The 25,957-nt window shown below is 34.4% G+C and overlaps 1 protein-coding gene across 5 annotated transcripts in view; it reads right to left on the bottom strand.

Annotated features, from left to right (window-relative positions):
• Positions 1–25,957, bottom strand: part of GPHN (gephyrin) — a 642,551-nt gene that overhangs the window by 298,383 nt on the left and 318,211 nt on the right. For all 5 annotated transcript variants that reach the window (XM_004426256.2, XM_004426255.2, XM_087448348.1 and 2 more), the window contains one exon: positions 13,268–13,362. In XM_004426256.2, the coding sequence (XP_004426313.1) occupies positions 13,268–13,362 (95 nt within the window). The remainder of the gene's footprint in view (positions 1–13,267; positions 13,363–25,957) is intronic.

Genomic DNA, 25,957 nt, shown 5'->3' on the forward strand with positions numbered 1-25,957 from the left:
ACTATGCTGGAAAAGAATCAAAATTATAATATCAAGATATAGGGAATTGTGTATTTTTTCAACTTTACTGAAGGATAATTTACATACCATATAATTAATTTTCTGGCAATTTGGAAGATCTCTTTTTCTGTGGTATTTTACAGTGTTACTATGATGAGTCTAGGTATAGATTTCTTTTTATTCATCCTGCAAAGCAGACGTCTTTCAAGATTTTGAGGTTATTTTTGGTATTATATTTCCAACATTTCCTTTCCTTCATTCTTTATTATCTCCTTCTGAACTCCAATTATATTTCATATTTTCTCATTCTATCCTCCATGCTTCTTAATTTCTTCATTTTTATGTCCCTGTCAATCTGACTTGCATTCTGGATAATTTCTTCAAATAGTTTCATCTAGTTCCCTAATTCTCTCTTCAATTGTATATAATCTGCAGTCTAATGTATCTATTAAGTTTTTAAATTTTGATTATAATATTTTACTTATCTAAATATGCATTCTGTTCTTTTTCAAACTATTTGGTTCCCTGCATATGATTTTCAAGCTTCTTTTTTAGTTTTCTAAATATATTACATTTATTTCTTTTTATTCTGTCTGATAGCACCAGGATTTTAAGTCTTTCAGCATCCATCTGAGTCTCTCATTCCTTACAGTGCCTCGATTCTTGTGTGATTTGTCACCTTTTTCTGGTGTATGTGTGACCCACTAATTTCCTTAGAACTTTGTGAGAAATCTTTGAGGTTTAGGTTGAAATAGAGTTCTTCAAGAGCAGATTTACTTCTGTGCATTGCTTGGGACACTTCCAACCTACAGCCACTTTAAATTAAATTCTCCCTTGCTTGATGTTTTCCAGATTGCACAAGTAGTTCCAACTTCAGCCATTATGTGATTATGATATAGAGGCGATAACAGTTAGCCTCAACTCCCTTCCAGAGCTAAAGAGATATCTGAAGAGGCAATTCTGGTTCCAAATTGTTTACTTAAAAAATGCACTGAACTGATCCTGTGCTCTAGATGCTATGACCTATAAACTGAACTAAAGCTGTACTAGTGTTGCTATGCTCTGTGCAAAGATCTGAAGATACTGGGAGGAACCTGAACTATGTTATTCTGATTGTTTATTATATGACTTATGATGAGTGGGATTCAGCTATCATAAAACTCTTATGGGGCAAAATATACCAGCTGGTGGGAAGAGGGGAAAGGTGCCAGCTTTCCTGGGCTGAGGTGGTCATACACCCCAAGTCTATCTCACTTGTCTTTTGCAACCTGGTGCACTTTCTGTGATGTTGAGTCTGGAAGCTGTGCCTGAAGTATTGCAGAAATGTTCCAAGACAATGTACATCCTATGTATGTTGTATTTCCTATCCAAAGCATTTTTTCAAAATTGTGGTAAAATACACATGCCATAAAATTTACCATTTTAACCAATTTTAAGTGGACAGTTCATTGGCATTGAGAACATTCACATTATTGTACAAACATCATCACTGTCTATCTCTAGAACTTTTTCATCATCCTATATTGAAACTGTGTACCCATTAAACAATAAGTCTCTGTTCTACCCTTCCCCACCCATGGTAACCACTGTTCTACTTTCTGTCTCTATGTATTTGACTATTCTAGATAAGTGTAATCATACAATATTTGTCCTTTTGTATCTGGCTTACTTCACTTAGCATGTCTCCAAGGTTCATCCATGCTGCATCATGTATCAGAACTTCATTCATTTTTAAGGTTAATATTCCATTGTATGTATATAACACATTTTGTTTATCTATTCATCCGTCAACGGATATTTGAGTTGCTTCTACCTTTTGGCTATTGTGAATAATAGTGCTATGAACACTGGTGTACAAATATCTGTTCAAGTCTCTGCTTTCAATTATTTTGGGGTATATACCCAGAAGTGGAATTGCTGGATCATATGGTAATTGTATGTTTACTTTTTTGAGGACCTACCATACTGTTTTGAACAAGTGCTGCAGCATTTTACATTCCCACCAGCAATGAACAAGGGTTCCAATTCTTCCAAATCCTCGCCAGCATTTGCTCTTTTCTGTTTTTCTGATAACAGCCATACTGATGGGTGTGAAATGGTATCTCATTGTGGTTTTGATTTGCATTTCTCTAATGATTAGTGATGTTGAGCCTCTTTTCATGTGCTTATTGCCCATATCCTCTTTGGGGGAATATCTATTCAAGGCCTCTGCCCATTTTTAAATTGGGTTGTTTTTGTTTTTGAGTTAGATATATAAATATATCTTTATAAAATTTTGGATACTAAACCCTTATCAGGTATGGATTTGCAAATACTTTCTCCCCTTCTGTGGCTGCCATTTTACTTTGTTGATAGTGTCCTTTGAGGCGCAATGCTTTTAACGTTGATGAAGTCCAATTTACCTATTTTTTCTTTTGTTGCCTGTACTTTTGGTATCATTTCCAAAAAAACACTGCCAAATCTAATGTCATGAAGCTTTTCCCTGATATTTTCTTGCATGAGTTTTATACTTTTAGCTCTTATATTTCGGTCTTTGATCCATTTTGAGTTAATTTTAGCATAGGTGTTAGGTAAGGGTCCAAATTCATTCCTTTTGCATGTTATATCCAATTTTCCCAACACCATTTGTTGAAGACTGTCCTTTCCTCACTGAATTGTCTTGGCACCCTTCTCAAAAATCATTTGACCCTATACGTGAGGGATTATTCGTGGCCTCTCTATTCTATTACATTGGTCTACAAGTCTGACTTAATGCCAGTACCACGGTTTTGATTATAGTAGCTTTGTAGTAAGCTTGATATCAGGGAGTGTCAGTCCTCCAACTTTGTTGTTCTTTTTCAAGATTGTGTTGGCTATTTGGGGTCCCTTGAGATTATATATGAATTTTAGAATGAATTTTTCTATTTCTGCAAAAAAAAAGTTGCTGTCTTTTGACAGGGATTTCAATAAAGTAGCAGACTGCTTTGGGTAGTATTGACATCTTAACAATATTAAGTCTTCCAATCCATAAACATGGGGTGTATTTCCACTTATTTAGGTCTTCTTTAATTTATTTCAGCAATATTTTGTAGTTTTAAGTTTACGAGTATTTCACCTCCTTGATCAAGTTAATTCCTGTTTTATTCTTTTTGATGTATTATAAATGGAATTGTTTTCATACTTCCCTTTTTGCATTATTCAGTGTTAGTGTATACAAACAACTGATTTTTGCACGTTGGTTATGTATCTTCAACTTTGCTGAATATGCTTATTAGTTCTAATAGTTTTTTTTTGCAGAATTTTTACGGTTTTCTATATACAAGATCATGTCAAACAGAGAGAAATTTACTTCTTCCTTCTCAATTTGGACACTTTTTATTTCTTTTTCTTGCCTAATGCTCTGGCTACAACTTCCAACAGTATGTTTAATAAAAGTGGCAAAAGCAGGCATCTTGGTCTTGTTTCTGCTTTAGAGAAAAACTTTTCAGTCTTTCACCTTTAAGTATGATGTTAGCTGTTTTTTGTTTTTTTTTTTAATATAAGGCCTTCACTATGTTAAGGTAGTTATTTTCTATTCCCAGTTTGTTGAGTGTCATTAACACGAAAGCATGCTGAATTTTGTCAAACACTTTTTCTGTATTACTTGAGATGATCATGTGTTTTCCCCTTTATTCTAGTACTGTGGTATATTACATTGATTGGTTTTTGTATGTTGAACCATCCCTGCATTCTAGGAATAAATCCCACTTGGTCATGGAGTACAACCCTTGTAATATGCTCTTGAATTTGGTTTGCTAGTATTTTGTTGAAGATTTTTGCATCAATGTTCATAAGACATATTGGTCTGTAGTTTTCTTTTTTTGTAGTTCTTTGTCTTTGGTATCAGGGCAATGCTGGCCTCATAGAATTAGTTAATAAGTGTTCTCTTCTTTTCAATTCTTTGGAAGAGTTTGAGAAGGATGAGTGTCTGTTTTTCTTTAAAGGTTTGGTAGAATTCTCCCATGAAGCCATCTGGTACAGGCATTTTATTTGTAGGTACGTTTTTGATTACTAATTCAATCTTCTTACTAGTTACAAATCTATTCAGATTTCCTATTTCTTTGTGATTCATTCTTGGTAGGTTTTGTGTTTGCAAGAATTTGTCCATTTCATCTAGATTATCCAATTTATTGGCATACTATTGTTCATAGTACTGTCTTATAGTCCTTTTTATTTCTGCAGCATTGGTAGAAATGTCCCCTTTTGTTTCTGAGTTTAGTAATCTGAGTCTTTTTTTTCTTAGTCAATATAGCTAAGTTTGTCAATTTTGTTGATGATTTCTAAGAACCAATATTTGGTTTAGTTGATTTTTTCTATTGTTTTTCCATTTCCTATTTTTTTTTTCCAAATCTCTGCTTTAATCTTTATTACTTTCTTCCTTCTGCTATCTTTCAGTTTAGTTTGTTTTTCATTTTCCAGTTCCTTCAGTTGTAATCATAGGTGATGGTTTTGAGATCTTTCTTTTTAAATGTAAGCCTTTACAGCTATAACTTTCCCTCTTAGTATTGCTTTCTTGGAATCACTTAAGTTTTGGTGGGTTGTGTTTTCATGTTAAGTTGTCCATATTTTCTAACTTCCTTTATGATTTCTTCTTTGACCCATTGGTTGTTTAAGAGTGTATTGTTTCATTTCCACATATTTGTGAATTTTCCCATTTTCCTGATGTTATTGATTTCTAACTTCATCTTCTTGTGGTCAGAGACTATATCTAATATGATATCTACCTGTTTAAATCTATTGAGACTTATTTTGCGGCCTAAAATATGGTTTATTCTGGGGATGTCCCATGTGCACTCAAGAAGAATGTGTATTCTATTGTTGCTGAGTGGAGTGTTATGTCTGTTAGATCTAGTTGGTTAATTGTGTTGTTCAAATCCTACATTTCCTTACTTATCTTCTGTCTGGTTCTTCTATCCATTATTGAAAGTAGGATACTGAAGTCTCCAACTACTACTGCAGAACCATCTACTTCCGCCTTCAATTCTATCATCATCTATTTTGATGGTCTGTTATGAGGTACACAAATGTTTATCATTGTTATATCTTCCTGCTCTATTGAACCTTTTATTATTATATAATTTCTTTGTCTCTGTAACCTTTTTTGATTTGGGATACTTAATCTTTTAAAATTTAAAGTCTATTTTGTTTGATATTAGTATAGCTACCCCAGCTCTCTTTTGGTTGCTATTTGCATGAATATCTTTTTGCATCCTTTAACTTTCAACATATTTGTGTCTTGGATCTAAAGTGAGAGTTTTGTTGACAGCATACAGTTGGATCATGCTTTTCTATCCATTCTGCCAATATCTGTGTTTTGATTTAAAAGATTAATCCATTTGCATTTAAAGTAATTATTGAAAAGGAGGGACTTCTGCCATTTTGCTGTTTTCTGTATGCCTTATAGTTTTTTTGTTCCTCATATTCCACATTAGTGTCTCTTTTTGTATTCAGTTGATTTTTTTAGTGAAACATTTTATCTCTTTTCATTTCTTTTTGTGTACATTCTGTAGCTATTTTCTTTGTAGTCACCATGGAAATTACATTTAACATCCTAAAGCTATCACAGTATGGTATGAATTTATACTGGCTTAACTTCAATAGCACATAAAAACCCTGCTCCTAAAGTGCTCCATCCTCACTCCCTTTTAGTTAGTGATGTCACAGATTATATCTTTACACATTGTGTACCCCAAAATATACACTAATAATTTTCTTATGCAATGGTCTTTTAAATCATAAAAATGTAAATAAATAATGGATAAAAAGTGGAGTTACAAACCAAAATTTTAACAATACTAGTTGTTATACTCATCCATGTTTTTACCTTTACTGGAGATACTTATTTCTTCATAAGGCTTTGATTTACTGTTCAGTGTCCTTTTATTTCAACCTGAACGATTACCTTCAGCCTATTTTGTAGCGCAAGTGTAGTAGTAATGAACTCTATAAACTTTTTTAAAATCTGGGATGTCTTAAATTTCTCCCTGCTTTTTGAAGGAGAGTGTTGCCAGTTATAGAATTCTCAGTTGACAGTTTCTTTCCTTTCATCACTTTGAATATATAAACTCCCTGTTTTCTTGCCTCCAACATTTCTGATGAGAAATCTGCTGATAATCTTATTGAGGATTTCTTGTATGTGACATGTATCATTGGTCTTGCTGCTTTCAAGATTCTTTCTTTGTCTTTGGTTTTTGACAGCTCGATTATTATGTGAAAAGTGTGGGTTTCTGTTAGCTTATCCTACTTGGAGTTTGCTGAGCTTCTTGGACTTGTAGATTTATATCTTGTATCATATTTGGGCAGTTTTCAGCCATCATTTCTACAAATAAGCTCTCTGCCCCTTTTGTTCTCTCTTCTTCCGGGATGCCCACAAAGTATGGTCTACTTAATGGTGTTCCATAGGTCCCTTAGGCTCTATACACTTTTATTCAATATTTTTTCTTTCTGTTTCTCAGACTAGATAATTTCAATTTTGCCCTATCTTCAAGTTCACTGATTCCTTCATCTGGCTACTGATATCTGCTTTTGAATTCTGAAACTTTTATTTCAGTTGTACTTTTCAACTCCAGAATTTCTCTTTGGTTTCTTTTTATCTTTTATATCTCTTTATTAATATTTACATGTTGCTCATATAATTTTCTTGCTTTTGTTCACATCTTCCTTTAGTAATTTGTGCATCTTCGAGACAGCTGTCTTAAAATCTTTGTTTAGTAAGTTTACCATCTGGTTGTCCTCATAGATGTTTTCTGTCAATGAATTATTTTTTTCTTTTAAATGGGCCATATTTTCCTGTTTCTTTGTATATCTTGCAATTTTTTTGTTGAAAACTGGACATCTGAATCTTGTAATGTGGTAATTCTGGAAATCAGATTCTCTCCATTCCCCAGGGTTTGCTATTTCTTTGATTGTTGTAGAGTGTCTCTGTGTTGGAGATCAACCTGGGGTGTAAACCTAAGGTCATTCCAGGTCCTTACTGAGCCTGTGTTTGTCTTTGGGCATGTGTGAGGACTTTTTAAATTCCTCCACATATGTGGTTGCTCTTAAGTGTCCTAATCCTTAAGTGTCTGACTCCCAAAATGGGGAAAAGAGAAAAATGATTGGGAAAAAAAAAGCAGGCACTGTCCCTTTAAATCTCCACAAAGCTGCTTCAGCTGGGGGGGTGGGTTGTAACAATGGCAGCTTGCCTTTGTCTGCACCTCTACAACCCAAAGCAATAATCTACAAACAAAATCCAGACCCCTGGGGGGTCGGCCTGGTGGCGTAGTGGTTAAGTGCATGCACTCTGCTTCAGCGGCCGGGGGTTCGCAGGTTTGGATCCCAGGCGCGCACTGACGCAATGCCTGTGAAGCCATGCTGTGGCGGCGTCCCATATAAAAGTAGAGGAAGATGGGCATGGATGTTAGCCCAGGGCCAATCTTCCTCAGCAAAAAAAAAGAGGAAGATTGGCATTGGATGTTGCCTCAGGGCTAATCTTTCTCACAAAAAAAGAAAAAAAAATCCAGATCCCTGATATTAGAGAGGATAAGATCCTCATTGCCCATGCTGGTCCCATAAGCCATACTAGTATGGTTGCCTGCCATGGGGTTGGGAGGGTGGGGGATGCATAGCTACTACCATTCTAGGTTGAAATTGACTGAAATTAACCACAATTTCCCAGTTAAACCTATCCTTGGAAGCTGCAAGACTTTGAATAGACTCCAGAGTTCCAAAATTGTTACATTAAACAGATTCTGTCAGTCCAGTTGTTGTCCAGGTGGAGGAATGGATTTCTGGCACTTCCTCTCTGTTATCTTCTGCTCAGCTCCCCTCTATAGCCTTTTATAACCTACGTATATTTAGTTTTAGGTTAAAAAAGTAGAAACTCTTCAAGATGGTAATATTGATAATGTAAATTACTGTTTTAAATGATACATGTTTTTTAAACCTGTTTTAAAGAATACTAAGGGTAATTTAATTCACTGCTGTAAAAATGTAAATTCAGTGATATTCTTCCTTAAAATATTTTTTAAAACAATATTAGTATGAAACCATTTTTGGCACCAAAGGGAGAAAATTAATTCTTCCCCAGTGGCAATGCATGTGTTTGTTACAGTGTTTAAATTTAGTTACCAACTAGATGAAGCAGAGATCAAATGGCAGTAATGGTAGATAACGAAGCAAACGTGGCAAAAAACAAATTAGTCCTATTTGATACATTAAAAACAAACTAAAGACTTCATGTCCTACTTCATCAAACAGAGAGATCTTATGGAAAATTCTATGTAACTAAAAAATGAACTGAATATTTAAAACACAATTAAAAGATGGGTTATTGAAGATTACAATGGCAAATCTTTTTATAAAATGAAAAAGTGCCTATTACTTTTTCTTTTTATGAATTTAGATATCTATTTATATAATAGTTTTTCTTAATGGTCAAATCTATATAGGACCTCATAACATTTCTATGAGGTATGTGATGTCACTAAAAAACTAAGTAGAGATAACAAATCAAATTAGTGACAAAATTGAGAATAAAACCCTTTCTCTTTTGGTGTCTATCAAGATGGTAGATGCTTAACTATAGCTTCTCTCTCCTACTGATTGTGGACAGAATACAAAGAGTGACTACTTGAGAACTCTGAAAATAAACAATAGCAGGCAGATTGGAAACGGAAGTCAGAACTTGAATAACAGTCCTTAATGGGGCTAGTTCCAGTTGCGGAACTGCACTATGATGATGGTGGTATGAGCACTAAAACCTAGAGAGAAGACATATCTTTCTGGCTAGTGGAACCAGGAAAAGGAGCCTCTAATGTCTAAAGAACTCGGATGGGAGAAAGCTCTGTTATTTTTTTCTTGATTTTTTCATTTATTTTGCATCTTTGCCCTGAAGGTGGTCCTACGGTATAGAATTGCATAATAGAACAGAGGGTTAATACTCCACAAGAAATATCTTCTGGCTAGAGGAACTGGAAATAGGAGCCCTGGGAACTGGAGAGTGTGGGGAAATTTCTGGAGGGGAGAGAGCTGGAGAAGGTGGATCCCCTAAGTCTGCCAATGAACTAATATAAGCCCCAGGCTCACTCTTGAGCTATGCACGTGTGAACAGACTCAAGTATATGAAAGACTTTTAAAAACATAAGTAAAATATACTCCATTGTCCAAGTCTAGCAAAGGCTGAACCACCACCCACAGAAAGTGAGGCAGAAGTTACAGTCAGAATCCAATCAGTCTGATTGCTAAAACTAACTTAACTAACTAACTAACTAACTAACTAACATTCTCCAGAGGACTTTAACAGAGTCCAGAGTCTTACAGTATAATATTCAAAATGTCCAGAATACAATCCAAAATTACTCAACATAGAGAGAACGAGGAAAATCTGACCACTTCTCACAGGAAAAGAAAATCAACAGATGTCAATCCCAAGGTGAGCTGGATATTGAAATTGTTGGAAAAATAGTTTTCAGCAGCTATTATAACCACACTCCATGTCACTAAGGTCAAGATTTTTGAAATAAATGCAAAGATAAAAGTTCTTAGCAAAGAAATAGAACCATAAACAACAGCCAAATAGAAATTTTAGAGCTGAAAGAATACTTTATCCAAAATTTAAAAATTCACTGGCTAGGCTCAAAGGCACAATGGAGATGAAAGAGGAAAAAGTCAGTGAACTTGAAGATAGATCAATAGAAACAACCTGAAGAACAGGTAAAAAATGATTTCAAAAAGTGAACCTCAGGGACCTGTGAAACATTATCAAAAGATGTAAAATTCATGTCACACAAGTCTTAGGAGGAGAGGAGAATGAGATTGGTACAGAAAAAAATATTTGAAAAACTAATAGCTGAAAATATCCTAAATTTGATTAGAGACATAAATTTATAGATTCAAGAAGCTCTTTGAACCCAAAAGGATACACTTAAAAAAAACCACACCCAGACACATAATAATCAAAATTGCTAAAATCTTCAAAGAAAAATATCTTCTAAGCATCCAGAGAAAAATCATATATTATACATAAGGGAACAGCAATTCAAATGACAGTGGATTTCTCCACAGGAACCATGAATCCAGAAAACAATACAATAACATTTTTGTAAAAGTGCTGCAAGAAAAGAACTGTCAATCCAGAATTCTATATTTAGTGAAAATATCCTTCAAGAATGCAGGTAAGATAAAGACATTTCCACATGTAGGAAAGCTATTAGAAGGTTTTGCCAGCAGTCTTGCTCTAAGAACTAGAACTCTCAACCAATAGCAACACAACAACAGTGATCAACACTCAAATAAGACTTCTTATGAATCAGTTGTTCTAAGCACATTACATGGACTAACTCACTTAATCCAAGAAGGTTGGTACTATTACCATCCTTCTACAGATGAGAAAACAAACAAAAAAGGATGTTAAGCAGCTAGTTAAGTAGTAGAGCCAGAACTCAAGCAATCTGCCTTCAGAGATGATGCTCTTAATCATTACTTGATACTATCTTCTCACTTACTTGTACAAAAAACCTGGAGGATATCAAGTTAACCAATTAGATGAAAACCATTTTAAATAGATTTAATGATTTTAAAAATTATTTTTATTTAATACTGCTCTCTAGAGATAAAAATAGGGAGGTAAGGCACCAACTTGATGCATTACTTTACCTTGAAAAATATTATATTAGAACTAGGATGTAACATTGATTTATCAACAGTAACCATAATGAAAAACATTTTTTGAGTACTTATTATGTGTCAGAAGTTGTTTTAGGGGCTGAGGATGTAAAAATGAATGAGATAAAGCTCCCATTCTTAAGGATTTTATACAAATTAGGTAATACGGACAAGTAAGTAAATAATTACACTATAGTATGTGCTATAACAGAAGCACATACAAAACCCAAAGTACATACGAGGTAAAAATGCTGTTGAACTGAAGCATCAATCTAATCATGGCTTTGAAAAGCACAAAAAATGAACATTCAGGGAAATATTCCACAATCCCCTCTTCCATAACTCATGTAGACTACCATCTCTGTTACAAATTTGTAAATAAACTCTTGGTTAAATTAGTAATGAATACAAAGAAAAGCCAGAAGAATCTGTTACCATGCTGTGTATATGTTTTAATTTTCAAAGCCTTCAGCATAAAGATGATAGACTTATTCCAAAGTATTTAGAATCAGCTCCTGCTGGTTAATTTTCCACTCACAGAGCAGCCCAGTGCACAGTAATTATGTGGATTCAGAAGCCAGAGGAGGAATTAATCCAGAAAACATCTTACAATAAGACAAAAAGTGATATTTCCATACTGGATCAAGAAAGTTATATTCAATCTAAAGAGTTATCTTAACAGTTGCAAAGAATAAGTTCTTCAGGTAAACTGTGGGATCCTTAAGGTAAGGACCATGCCTTATTTTTCTTTCTATCCTTAGTATCCCTAATAGTTAATATGCACCTGGCAAATAGAGTATTATTTTGTTTGTTGAATTAGATTTTTACTATAAAAGAATTAACAAGAGATGAAGTTTAATTCTTTCTTGACTATATAACTTGTATGCCAAGAAAGAGTTCTTTTATGTTCAAAAGCCACTACTTAATTCCACAAAGAAAAGAGTCAGTTGTGACCCTTGACATCATATAGGTATGATAAGGAAGGTAACATAAGTAAGGGTTAAAAAAAGAACAGGTCCGGCAATGTAGTGGTTAAGTTTGCACGATCCGCTTCGGTGGCCCGGGGTTCGCTGGGCACAGACCTACACACAAGACCTACAAGCCATGCTGTGGCAGTGTGCCGCATACCAGGAAGATTGGCACAGATGTAAGCTCAGGGCCAATCTTCCTCAAGCAAAAAGAGGAAGATTGGCAACAGATGTTAGCTCAGGGACAATCTTTCTCACACACACAAAAACGAACAGCATAAAAGATTCAATGTGAGTTCCTTCAAGACCAGCATGGGCTTTTAATTTAAAATCTCTATCGTGCTACTTTAATTTTCTTTTTGCTCTTACTAAGATTAAATATTATAATAGAGTACATGTGGCAGCAAAGAGAATATAGTAACTAATGATCCATTCACATTTCCCTGTAGCTGTGCTTCAAGTGGCTGCCATTAATGGGATATAAACAGTCTAAGTAACAGACAGGGCACTCTGACTCATATTCCATGCATTAAATGGATATATTTAGTTTTGTATTCATATTGCACACACGATCAATAAATGGCTATAAATAATGATTGTGAAACCCTGCAATTATAAAGTTGCTGTGTATTTTTAGAGTGCTCTGAGATCAACTGTCTAGTAATGAATGGTCATTCTCACTAAGTTGATACTTCTGTCTTTAACTTAAATGATGTATGCCGTCCTCGTTAAAGGGGATTTTAATCTAAGAGTTGCTAAAATAATAACAAATAAATAACTAAACCATCAGATTGAAGATGGATGTCAACATCTCTGTCAACAACGGCATAGTTTTAAATATGCTAATTTAATATACTAATAATATATTATTGAGCTTTTTTCCATGACCACACATCATTATGCCTATTTACAAACTGGAGGGCCGGCCCCGTGGCTTAGCAGTTAAGTGCGCGAGCTCCACTGCTGGTGGCCCGGGTTCGGATCCCAGGCGCGCACCGATGCACCGCTTCTCCGGCCGTGCTGAGGCCGCGTCCCACATACAGCAACTAGAAGGATGTGCAACTATGACATACAACTGTCTACTGGGGCTTTGGGGGAGGAAAAAAAAGGAGGAGGATTGGCAATAGATGTTAGCTCAGAGCCGGTCTTCCTCAGCAAAAAGAGGAGGATTAGCATGGATGTTAGCTCAGGGCTGATCTTCCTCACAAAAAAAAAAAAATTCTTTAAAAAAAAACAAATTGGAATAAAAGTTCCTAACTTATGAGAACTTATTTTAAAAAACTTTACGGTTCAGTTTTAGTAAATTAGTATTTAATAACAATTAATGAATATTAATTGATGATTACAAAAAAATAATTTTACATCTTAATAAACTGAACTCTTCTCTGGGTTAGGATTGACTACTTTTAGCAGTAATATAATATTTTCTAAAAGTTTAAACAATATGTAAAACATAAAAAATACTTGAAGGAAATTGTGGCCAAGATTTAACTAGATAGGATATTAAGACTTAACTCCAGGAAAAAAAGGGGGCAATCTTAAATGTTATGACTAAAGTTCCTTAGGTTTATCAGTCTACTGTAGTGATTAGCAGTATGGAATTAATTTTCTTTGCAACATGTTGGTGACTTTCTTACCTAGAGAGCATGCCCAGAGGTGTAACATTAAGTGATCCCATCAGCATTGCCAGGGCCATCCCTGGCGCTTCTCGTTCTATTACTTCTTTTGTGGCCTGTAATTAAAGATTAAATAGCAGACTGAGTGAAATTAGCCAAAAAGAAGGAATGCAGAGTAGTAAAATAAACTTAACAATAATTATAAACCATGCTATCTATAAACCATACTTTGTAGTTCCCCAAACATTTTTTTTAAGGCATCAAGACAGTTCTCTGGGACCACTGAATAAAAGCTGAGGATCAGGACATCTGGGGAATTTTTATATTAGCAGACCTTTCTTATCCTTACAACTCAGAAGTATTTGACAGAAGTCTCATCTCACCTAAAAACCTAAATTGCAAAATGAAACCTCAGTTGCTATAATAGCTCAATAGATTTTCATAGGGTAGGAAATCTGGGTATTTTTCTGTTTATTACTCTTGAAATACTTAGTCCCTGAAAAGCTGAGATCATCTTGTATCTATCTCTCCTACCTCTATGATTCTATGATATAATTAAAAGGAACTCAAGAAGTCACCAAGTCAACTTTCCCCATGTATTGGGTAAGAAAAACTCTAGATTTACCATCTTCCATATCTTTAATATAAATTATCTGATTGTTTTAGGCTAAAATTTGGGATTGAAATACATGACAATCCATTTCTAACCCTCTGTTTCTACAAATGTAGCAACTTACAATAATTGGGAGCAATACAGAAATAAAGATTGCAAAATAAAGTTTTCCAGTAAATAAGAAGAAAGGCAAATGAAACAAAAAGTAAATTATGGAGGAATATAGGGAAAGGTTGATATTTTAATATTTCATTAGAAGTAGAGTGAGAGTCCTAAAAAAGATTGTAGCCTTGGGCAAAATTTTGGTTGAGGATTTCGCAAAGCAGTTAAACTGCATCAAGTATGTGTTAGATGCCAGTTGCGTTATGAATAAACTTTAAGATGCATATAAATTAGTTATTTAATCCCTTATAATTATATAGAATAAAGGATTACCAGAATTGACATAATCTACTGAATCCCAGCATAATGCAATATTTAACAATGGCAGAAATTCTAAAGGAAAACTAACACTACCATAATGCTTTTCAATAAAACCTGCTTTAAAAATAGAGGACCAGCAAGCAGGAGAAAAGGAAATTCTTAAATTGCTAAATTTGGGAGTTAATTACTTTTATTTAAATACATAGCTAAAAATTATGGAGCTAGCATTATCTAGAATCTATCCCTTGTGTTCCAAATTCAATCTATCTGGTATGATTTTGAAGTCTCCTGAGAAGAAACACTATTTTCATTTGCTTTATTGAGGTTTACAACTCCATCTTAGAGACTTTGAAATGTTAAGAGTCCTAAAAATCAAGGATGGGATGTTACTGAGAACAAGCTTAAAAGAGTTCTTTGGATAGGGTTAATACTTATTTCATTATCTGCTTGAAAAGTCACATAACCAATGTTTGACATTTAATGAATTTGGGGGTCCAAAAAGATGTACTCCAAAGTACAGAAGCCCACTTTATTTAAGGACAAAGGAAGATAATTTCAACCGATAGCTGAGAGGAAGTATTTCACTTAAAAAGATACTTCAAAGCACATTATCCATCCATACAACAAATATTTATTAAGCATCTACTATGTACTCGGTAGTACTCTAGGCATTGATGTTCCGGTAGTGAATAAAACAAACTTATGAGAGTGTGTAAACTCACTGTCACCTAGTACATGAAAAACTCAATTGACAAATTACATATGAGAAATACCTAAAAGAGATGTAATTAATTTTTCTAAATCCTCTAAAAATATACCACTTGATGTGGCCAGACCACAGCGGTCTATCTGGAATGCCACATTTCACTTTTCAAAGAATTGTTTTACTGGACTTTGCTTTTGTATGCAACTGGATCCAATAAAACAGGTCAGTGTAACTCATATTTACATTAGGAAGTATTTGAGGCCATTGTTTATCACATTGCACTGTGGTCCTCTTTAGGAGGACCCATAGAAGAAATTTTTTCTTAAGTTTCATAACTAGGAATGGGTACTCCTCTGTGCTACCAGTTTGTTTTTAAATTTTGATGCTTGTGAATCAAGTTACCCTTGAGAACAGAGATAAATCTGTGGATACCTTTTCAGTAGGCTTACTGAACACAACCTAATTGTACCTTATTTTTCTTTGCCCTATTTTTCCACATTTATCTCATTAAAAGTTCTGTCGTGGGGCTGGGCCAGTGGCGTAGCAGTTAAGTTTGTGTGCTCTGCTTCGGCGCCCCAGGATTCGCAGGCTCGGATCCCAGGTGCGGACCGATGCACCCGCTTGTCAAGCCATGCTGTGGCAGCATCCCATATAAAGCAGAGGAAGATGGGCACGGATGTTAGCCCAGGGGCAATCTTCCTCAGCAAAAAGAGAAGGACTGGAAATAGATGTTAGCTCAGGGCTAATCTTCCTCATACACACACAAAAATAGATCTGTTGTATTTTATCTATTTGGGTAAACCATCTTGAATATTTTTTAGGGTATTAATAAATATATGGATGATGGATAGATGATAGATGAATGAATATATGTATTCTTTACACAGAGATCATCTTATTCTAAACATAATTTAAGGAGGACAGTTAATTCTTTCTGAAGACTTTCTAGAGAATTTGGGCCTATAGATACAAATCTTGTATATTTGAGAACATAAAAGAAAAATATATATTGTTATGATGCCACTAAAAGGCATTGGTGCTCACAGTGGTGAGTGAGGGAAGGTTGTCTGATTCTCTCTAGGACTAGACAAAAACCAATCTTTTCAATAGGGTGTTCCTAAATAATCACAAATATAGTCTTTTTTACATCTACATCAAATATATCTCTTCCCTAAAACATCAGAACCATTGTATTTCCTTTTTATTTTCTCTTCCTCTTAAGCTGTTTGGTGTAGCAGAAAGAGCTCCATCTGTGAAGTCAGACAATGCCACTACACAATTAAAGTCCATGAGAGTAAGGGCTGGATCTGTTGCAGCACCTAGCACAGTGCCCAACATATAGTATATAGACTCAATAACTATTTGTTGAATAAAAGAATGAGTAAATTAATGAACTAGGTTTGAAACCAGCTTTATCACTTAATTGCTCTATGAATTAGAACAAAATATTTAACCTCGCTGAACTTCAGTGTACTTAAGAATAAAATGGAGATAATAATAAAACATACCTACGTCTTATGAGAACTAAATGGTTTAAGTAAATCACCTAGCATAGAGTAGGTATTCAATACATGTCAATTCTCTCTATGCATCTACTTTCCAATTCTCCTTACATCCTTGCAGTTTTGAACATACTAGTTAGAGAACAGAAATAATACAAAAATCCAGAAACCAAATCTAGAAACAGTGGTTGAGAACCAAAGATGAGGGAAAAGAGAATGAAGAGTAAGAACCTAAATGTAAGAACATTGGCAAATGGGGGGCAGGAAGCAGAATACTGAAACAGCGGGATCTAAAGGGAACAAGCAGCCAAATGAAGTGGGAATTGGAAGATGGATGGGAGGGCAAGAGCTGGGTGAAAACATCTATAAACCGTAAATGGGGAGGTCCAACTGGAGCCAAAGAGCAACAGAATAAAACCTAACTTAAAATAAAACAAGAAAAAGCCATCTGTCTAAATTATTAGAAAATCCAAACAGAAGAATGGTTTTAACAAATGCAACTTTATCCTTTCAATCATATATACTAGTACTATATAGATAAATGAAGGTTATCCGTGCCTGTTAACAAGCACATGACAAGCATTCATTATCAACAGACTATTCATAACCAAATGGCAAAAAGGATGCTTTTGAAAGTTTGAAGCCATTTTTTTCTTCATTAGCTTAAAGTTCTGTTTCCTACTTTTTTATACATTATTAATTTGATTATCAAATTCTTTTCTTCCTTGAGCAATAGAAATTTATATTCCTACTTCAGATATAACCTTTTCTGAACTGGTCAAGTCCAAAATAATGAAGTTTAATTGGATTCAGCTATTCTCTTTAAATAAGACATTTTATCTTTAACTTCTAAATACTTTATAAACTATGAAAGTTGCAATCTCCTATGGAAAATCACTTATTGTGATCTTTTTCTTTTACCCTTGACACTTTGAAGATAAGATTAAAGTCAGAAAGATGCTTCAAAGACTGCTCAAGTTGCAAAAAAGGGTGTCATAAACAATGATTCTACAGCCCAGGGATCAATAAAATTCAGGTCCATTTTTAACTTCACAGGAAAAATGACCTTAAAAAAATGTTATTGCTAGCAGGCAATGATGTTTAAATACGTATAGGACACACAATAGCTAAATGTAAACGTGCAGAAATTCCTTATATGCATGGTGATTTTGAAAAATCACTTAGTATAGTGCTTTTACTTATTTTTATACACAGACTTTTATTAACAGAACATAATTTGTGTAAATATTTACATGCTTTTTACTTGACTAGGTAGATTTAATAAAATTTCCTCCTAATAATTACTGCAGTGCCCTCTGCTGATTAAATAATCTTAAATAAAGACTATCTTTGAAACACCATCTAATGGGTACTAATAACATTGTTAAGCTATCAAGGTGGGATTTGGTTAGAGCAGTGGTTCTAACGCTTTAGCGTGCATCAGAATCCCCTATAGGGCTTGTTAAACATTGATTGCTAGGCCCTGCCCAGAAATTTTGATTCAGAATGTCTGACTGGGGCCTCAAAATTTGCATTCTAACAAGTTTCCAGCTTATGTTTGTGATGCTGGTCAGAAGACCACACTTTGAAAAACACACTGCAGATGGAAGGAATGAGGTAGATTAATGATAATGTGTACCACTTGATCTAATCTTCATGATCATCTTATATTCAACCTTGTAAAGCAGATTGAAATAAATGTGAGAACGCTTCATCAGAGCAAAACATAGACACAGTGAGAAGATAAATTAGGTAAAAATAGGCAGTTTAATGCCAGCCAACTAGATTTTCCTGACTCCAACCCTTAAAGGGCAAACACATTAATTTTATTTTACATTTTAAAAAAGGGTTATAATAAACTAACTATTCAGAGCCTGCCCCTATATGTATCCTATGGTACAGAGAAGCTATCCTTAACATTTTTTTCTCAGGACTACATATGATGGATAAAATTTACATATATGACTAACTCCTAGGGATGTTCAAGGAGCACCAGCTATAAATCTACTCCTTTCTCCTCTCATTTATGAAACAGAGCAGAATGAAAGTAAGAGTCACATTATTATATGGGCAGCCTTGAATTTATTCTAATTAACTGAAAACATTCATTTGCAGATTCTGTTAATTTTATGTTAGTTGCAAACACCTTTCAACCAAACACAACACATTAGTATATCATAACAGAGTGATTAAGTGGTTAAAGACTACTGCCACAAAGAAGGAGAAGCTGCAACCAAGGAATGAAAGCAATTATGCCAGTTTTACTTGGGAGATATGATCTTATTGATAATGTATTTCTTTTCCTCGGAGTTTTAGCCTTCTTAATTATTTATATCTTCTTCCACTCCAGGAAGAAGCAGAAAGCTTTTCAAAACAGAGATACTCAATTTTGTTTTTCAGTTAAGTTGTACAATATTTAAATAAGATCTGATTATGATGAAAGATCAAAGGAGAGAGTACAATTTTAGAGAGAAAGCAAGAAAAAAAGTAAAAGTTTAAGTACTGCAGGCAATTTCATCTTCCATTCCATTCAATGAACATAGACTTTGCATTGAGCATGAGATGTGGAGTTAGGAGTCTGCTATTCTCACAGTCCATCTCAGTTCCCATAGGTGTCACTGAGTTAACATATCACCATGGTAGGTCCAAGTCTAATGTTTAAAGATAAGTATTTCTTGTATAACATGGCCCCTAAAGCAAGCCAACCAATTTATCTGGGTCGACAAAAAGATTTATTTTAATGTTAGAGTAAAAACTGGTTGTTGGGCTACTGAGAATACGTCTTCATATGATACATCACGTGATTAAAAGATTTCCAAGTGTTACTTTAACTATGAAAAATCTCACCCTGTTTGCTAACATTTAGATCCCAACTCTTGTTAAATATCCAACTTGAGTATACAGCAGTGAGTACTTTTCTCTTTTACACAGTGTTATTTTTCACATTATTTTCTTCCTTTATCTAAACATTAATTTGATAATCAAATTATCAAACAAGAAATCAGGAACTCAGATGAGCAAATTATTTTTTGCAAGAGATTTTCACAACAATACTTATCTTGATATTCTACTTATATAAACAGTACTACTTTATATCTCATTCCAGGGAAAGGTGAAAGAATAACGATATTTCCATGGATTATTAGCATTTTTATATCTGCAATATACATTTTTTAATTCTAGCATTATGTGAAAAAGTTCTCCTTTATGGTGTATTGGTTACACATGCCTTTCAATCTATATAGAAAAAAATTCTATTTGTTCATGCTCCTCAAAAGTCGATATGTAGACATGGGGAAATATCCTGTTTCTGAAATCTGAAGAAAGATGAAGTTGAAAGATGATCCAATTTGAAATTGTACTGAAAAGCAGCTGTCAGGTCAGTGAACTGATGAATATATAACCTAGTCTCTTTACTCCAGCTACTCTGGAGTTTTGTTTTGTTTTTTAATGTGGTTAGTAGTATATAATATAAGCAGAAGCATAACAGCTGTCTAAAAAAACTATACATTGGATTTCTACTTTATTAATGATCACACATAATTACTTGGTTTACTTAAAGCTGTGCTAGTTTTTAATGTTTATATAACAACATAACTTTAGGCTGTGCTTAAACATCTTAATTGAGAATAAAAGAAACAAGCTCCTACTTTAGGCTTATCAGTACTATTTGCAAATGGCTCACTGCCAAATGATTTTACAAAGTCTAAAACTTCACTCTTTTGCCCTGAGATGATGTGATAATTCCCATTGGTGACCTCTTTAGAAAGTATCCACGTTAGAAACATGTAATTATCATGTTTGAAGTTCTCTTTCTGCAAAACTAGATTCTCATCAAATGAGGCACATGCGATAAAGTGAGAGAAACAAGAGACAGGTCACTAAAAGAAGTGGAAAGAGTGGAAGAACTGCTGAGAAGAGAGAAAAAAACAAAAACAGCTCTTTTCTATTTTAATTATTATTATAACGTGTTGCCTTTTGTCATCTCATACCACCCTCAGTTTTAAAATTAGAGGCCAACTGGAAAGAGGAAAATGAGTACAGTACTTCCTAAAAGCAAATAAATCCAATATTTCTGTTGTCTTGAGATAAGCTTAACTAAATAGAAGTTCCAAGAGTAAAGATGAGAGGAAAATGTATACACATAAATATTTGGAGGCTACGGCATGCTGTAGCTTGAATTAAGTAACTTGCTCTCTACAGTTTTGCTTCTCTAAAGATTGATTTTAAAGCTACTAACCTCTCACTTCAGGATCAGGCTTTTTATTCATCATCTATAACCTAATAGTTCTTCTTTATTCACATATTAAATGAATATCAGCTTTTGTTCTATGCCTCCAGAAATTTACCTCTCTCTCAGTTTTCCATTTGTAAAAAAAAGGTAATGGTATTTGTTATCCTTCTTATAAAACTGGTGTTAATACTATAAAGCATTTTTAGTTAACTAAAAGGATGTCACGATATTTATGCTAATATGATAACATTTTACACCACATAATTTATAATGCTCTGAAAAAGCTCTTATTTCCTTTATTCACTACATTGGCAAGCTAAATATGAATATTATTATTTAGCCACATAATTCAATAATAGAAGAAATATTCACATCAGAAGTTTTTATTTACAGTGACTTTCTTACAGAACAAATAGATATTCTCTATTTAAATAGTTAACACGTTTCTGTATTACGTAATAAAGAGGAGACATTTATTACTTCTCTTTCTGTAAGTGAAGAAACAGACACGTCAATAAGTTCTAATGACTAATCCAAAGCCACAGAGTAAATCAACAGAAAACTCCAGAAGGGAACTCAGGTCTGTAGACTCCAATTCTGAACTTAATCCATTAATCTATTATTATGTGCTTTCAGGTTATAAGGCACTATACCCTATTCAGACATAGGAATGATCTTTGTATTCTGCTTAAATATGATAGAACACATAAAATGATCAGTATCATTCCTATCACATAGCAAGTGCTTAACAAATGTTGGGTACTATTATTTGTACTAAAAAGCACAAATCTGTTGCAGAAGTTGCTGTTTGGTCTATAGTCAAGCAGTTGTGAAACTGAATAGTTTTATCAGAAGCAGTGTAGAACAGAAGCTATAAGTATGTCTGTTTTTGAATGTGCATGAATTACTGGAAGATGTTTGAAGAATGCCACATGCTAGCAACAATCTTGAAAACTTAATGAAGATTTATCAAGCAGCCGCAGTTTTGGGGACACCAGTTACCAGGAATATAGCCTTGGACATTGGCATAAAACCTCTGAAGTAAATTGGGAAAAGAATGTGAGAAGATTGAAAATGTCTTTTGAAGAAAAAAGAACTAACAGCATCTACTGGATTTATGCTTTCACCTAAGTCCAACAGAAAACAGCAATGTAATTATGTACCTAAACAGAGATGAAAAAAATGTAAGCAAATGTCCATAACTACTTGTGGTAAATAAAACTGTTCAAATTGGTAAACCAAAAAAGTTTATATCAATTTTTTAATTTCCATTAACAACAATATACTAAAAATTAAAGCTGTAAAAACAATAGCAGCCTAGGCCTTTTTTCTTGTTAGAATGGGAATAAGACTCAGAATAACGTGAAATAGGAGAATGTTCCACTCAATTCAAGTTAATGCTCTGCTGCTCATAGTAAACATAAGTGTCTTATCATAATCATTTTAAATGATTTTAAACCATTATTATACTTCATAGTGGAAAAATCTACTTTGTAAGAGTCTCTACAAACATAAGAATAGATAAAAACAATTCAGTAAGTTACAACCTGAAAGAAATATCAAGGGAAGAACACATTATTTATTAAATAAAATTGACATGCTAGGGGCCGGCCCCATGGCATAGTGGTTAAGTGCACGTGCTCGCTGCTGGCAGCCTGGGTTCGGATCCTGGGCGCGCACCAAAGCACCGCTTGTCGGGCCATGCTGAGGCAGCGTCCCACATAAAGTGGAGGAAGATGGGCATGGATGTTAGCTCAGGGCCAGTCTTCCTCATCAACAAAAAGAGGAGGATTGGCATGGATGTTAGCTCAGGGCTGATCTTCCTCACAAAAAAAAAAAAATTGACATGCAAGATAAAAGAAAATCTTTACATTTATTATATTGGAAGAGAAATATCTTAAAAAGGGACTTAAAAATAGTCAGAGGCTTAATTTTTAAAAACGGTTCTGAAAAGAGGTACAGCTATCCTTTGCCACTGAAAAAGATAAAACTGTAAGAATGCAAAAAAGATCATAAAAATAAAAAATTCTTAAAAAAATTAAATAATAGTTCTCATATACACTCTAATTTGAAAGATAAAAAAAGCGTTGTATTTTATAACTATGAGATTCTTCCAAGGATTCATAGTTCATATATTTAAGTGTGTACACACATACAGGCATGCACACACACACATACATTTTTTTGGTATGGAATTTTGGGCTGATATCTCAGAATCAGGATTTGTAATTTAAGCTCTAAAGATCCCAGACTCTTTCAGAACATCCAGATTATGGTGCTGAGAATAGTATCCAAATAAAGCCTACGTCACTTTCAAGTTTGACATTTAGGAAAATGTCAAAATAGAGTCCATCCTTGAACAAAAGAGATTACACTTCATAAAACTGAGGATAATATGTGCGTGTGCGGGTGTGTGTGCATGTGTCCTAGGACTGAGATTGAGTTCTTCAGGTTAAGGCTATAGGCAACTGAATAGTTGACTTGATTAGGACAGCTGGTGGGAGTGGGGAGGAAAAAGTTGGTTGCTATCTACTGGCACTAAACAAATCCCATCACCTAGTCAGAATGTGTAGAAATGACCACCCCTACTAACACACACACAAACATACACACATACTCCTGAGCCTGCTCATTTATAACATTTCCTCTTTAAATGCTACTTTACTGTTCATTTTAGCCCAATGATACGCTCTAGAAATTGCACCCCTAAGTGTGGCTCAGAATATGCAAGAGCCAAACCAAAATCACAAGAATCAAACAAAAAATGACATAAAAAATTCAGGTTTATAAAACAAACCTCAAAGATTTGGTAACCAGGCAATATTATTTTATATTAAGATAATTATGAACAGAGTTAACTCAGGTCCTCTCTTCACACAATAAAAACTAAGTATCGAAGAGCCGAGGGTGCCCAAAGCAGGAACATTAAATGGAGCAGATGGAAACTGACATTTTGCTCAACACTGTAAAGACTTCTATACCAAACCAAGTTTGCCTCTAGGGAAAGGACAGAAAAGAAAGAAATAGGTGGGCTGTGGAGAGCGGCATCACTAGATTCTGTCATGTCATGGTTTTCCAGAGAACTGACTTTTTTTTTTTTTAATTAACGAAAGTTGCCCAGAAGCTATCAAACTTTTTGTAATTTTCTCTGAATAATTTTCAGATACAACAGCTTTTGCAAATTCTCTATTTTTTAAAATAAGCTTTTTATATTATAAAATGATGGGTCTATGCAAAGAACATTTTCCTTAATGCCAGACCTGTCTCTGACAGTCAGCAGCAATGACAAGAAAACATCAAAGAGAAACACTAGTTGTTTAAACTTCGAAGGAATCAGAAAAAAAGAATGAAATTATGACATATATTCATTTCCAGCAACTCAAAATAAATCTGGCCTAAATCAATTAGGGCAAATGTAGGTCTACTCTTAAAAGTTATTTATAAAAATGAACATAAATCTGAATTGTTCTTGTGTCATTGAGAGAGGTACGTCAGGAAGCTAAATAAATAGTAATTAATAGAAATCCAAAACATTAGTCTGTTAAAAGCAGTAAACATTATTTAAAGCAGGGGACACATAATTCAGATCATTATCATAACTGTAAAGTAACCTCAGAATTACTTAGGTGCTACCTCAGAGCAACACAAGACACTACAATGTTTTCAGTCTAATACGATATATTCTGGGCATAAATCTTTAAAGATAAAAAGACACTGCTTTTGGTTAAACTATAGACAACTATGATATAAGGCTCAAAAATGAGTGAGTTTTTAATCCTGGCATATTAATATCATTCTATGGACTGCTCTCAAGATTTTTCAAAGTTTTTCAATTAAGTGGAACAGTAAAATTATTATAAGTGACAGGCAAAATTATTACGTGAGAGAAGCAAAACTTTTAGAATATTATTATTATTATTATTTGTGAGGAAGATCGGCCCTGAGCTAACATCTGCCAATCCTCCTCCTTTTTGCTGAGGAATACTGGCCCTGGGCTAACATCCATGCCCATCTTCCTCTACTTTATATGGGACGCCGCCACAGCATGGCTTGACAAGCGGTGCGTCGGTGTGTGCCCGGGATCCGAACTGGCGAACTCAAGGCTGCCGCAGCGGAGCATGCACACTTAACCGCTTGCGCCACCAGGCCGGCCCCTTATTATATTATTTTTATATTAAATATATACTATTTTTATTATGTGATGAAAGATTTTTAAAAATTGCTCCCCAAAACATCCAAGTGAGAAGGCAGGTAGAGGTAGGAAAATTGAAAGTATTGCATACAGGAAGAGAAAATAATACAATACTTAAATATTCAATTCAGTTTTGAAATATAATTATTTTATTTAAATATTAGTAAATAAAGAAAGTCAAGTATGATTACTAGGTTTGAAGCATCTAAGATACTTAGGAACTATCAATTCTTCTCTGTTTCTAAATCAAATACTATTCAAGAAATTATTTTATAACTTTTAATATAAATCACAAATGTAATGAGTCCATGGCATCCTAGGATTTGATATTATTGCTGTCCTGACCTAATGATACATATTCCTCCAAATTTGCTCATTTATCAAGGATAGTCTCTTGTTATGTCTTTTATCTTTGTAAGTGTGTGTGTTCTTTTAGACCTTTCATCACAGGCAGATCACAGGATCTTTCATCATAGGATCTTTCATCATAACCATACATCCTGGCTTGCCAGGGACAGTTTGATATCTTTGGTGAGTTTTGGTAGTACATTCATTACTTGATCTTAATCTGCTGGAGTATGGCTGACCTAAACTGTGGAAAATTTCCTTTGGAAAAAATTTATTTCTGCTTCCACCTTTCACCACAGGGCACCACTGCCTGGTACCACTTCAGCTTCCCACAAAGGTCTCACAGTCTCAGGGAATCCCAGGCTGAACTTTCCACATTGCTGCTTGTCCAAGGCTAAGTAGTGCTGCAGTGCTGCTATGGGCCTCTGTCCTCAGGGCATCTCCTCCATCTCCCAAGTCCTGGGCTTTCTACAGTTCTGGTTCCTGCTCGGTGCTCTGATCTCCAACTCATGGTATTTTTTGGGAGAGAGGGAATCTAAAGACTGACAGTGTATGGCCTTGTACAAGTTTTTCTATAGTAGGAAGCATTTTCAAAGAACCAAATCAGCAATTATTCCAGGCCATAGACTATTTGTAAATTGCTTTATTCCCCTATAAATTGGATGTATTTTATATCACTACATTGAAATTTTT

Source organism: Ceratotherium simum, chromosome 24, assembly GCF_057802395.1.
Source record: "Ceratotherium simum simum isolate JZ-2026a chromosome 24, ASM5780239v1, whole genome shotgun sequence".
Classification (NCBI taxonomy): domain Eukaryota; kingdom Metazoa; phylum Chordata; class Mammalia; order Perissodactyla; family Rhinocerotidae; genus Ceratotherium; species Ceratotherium simum.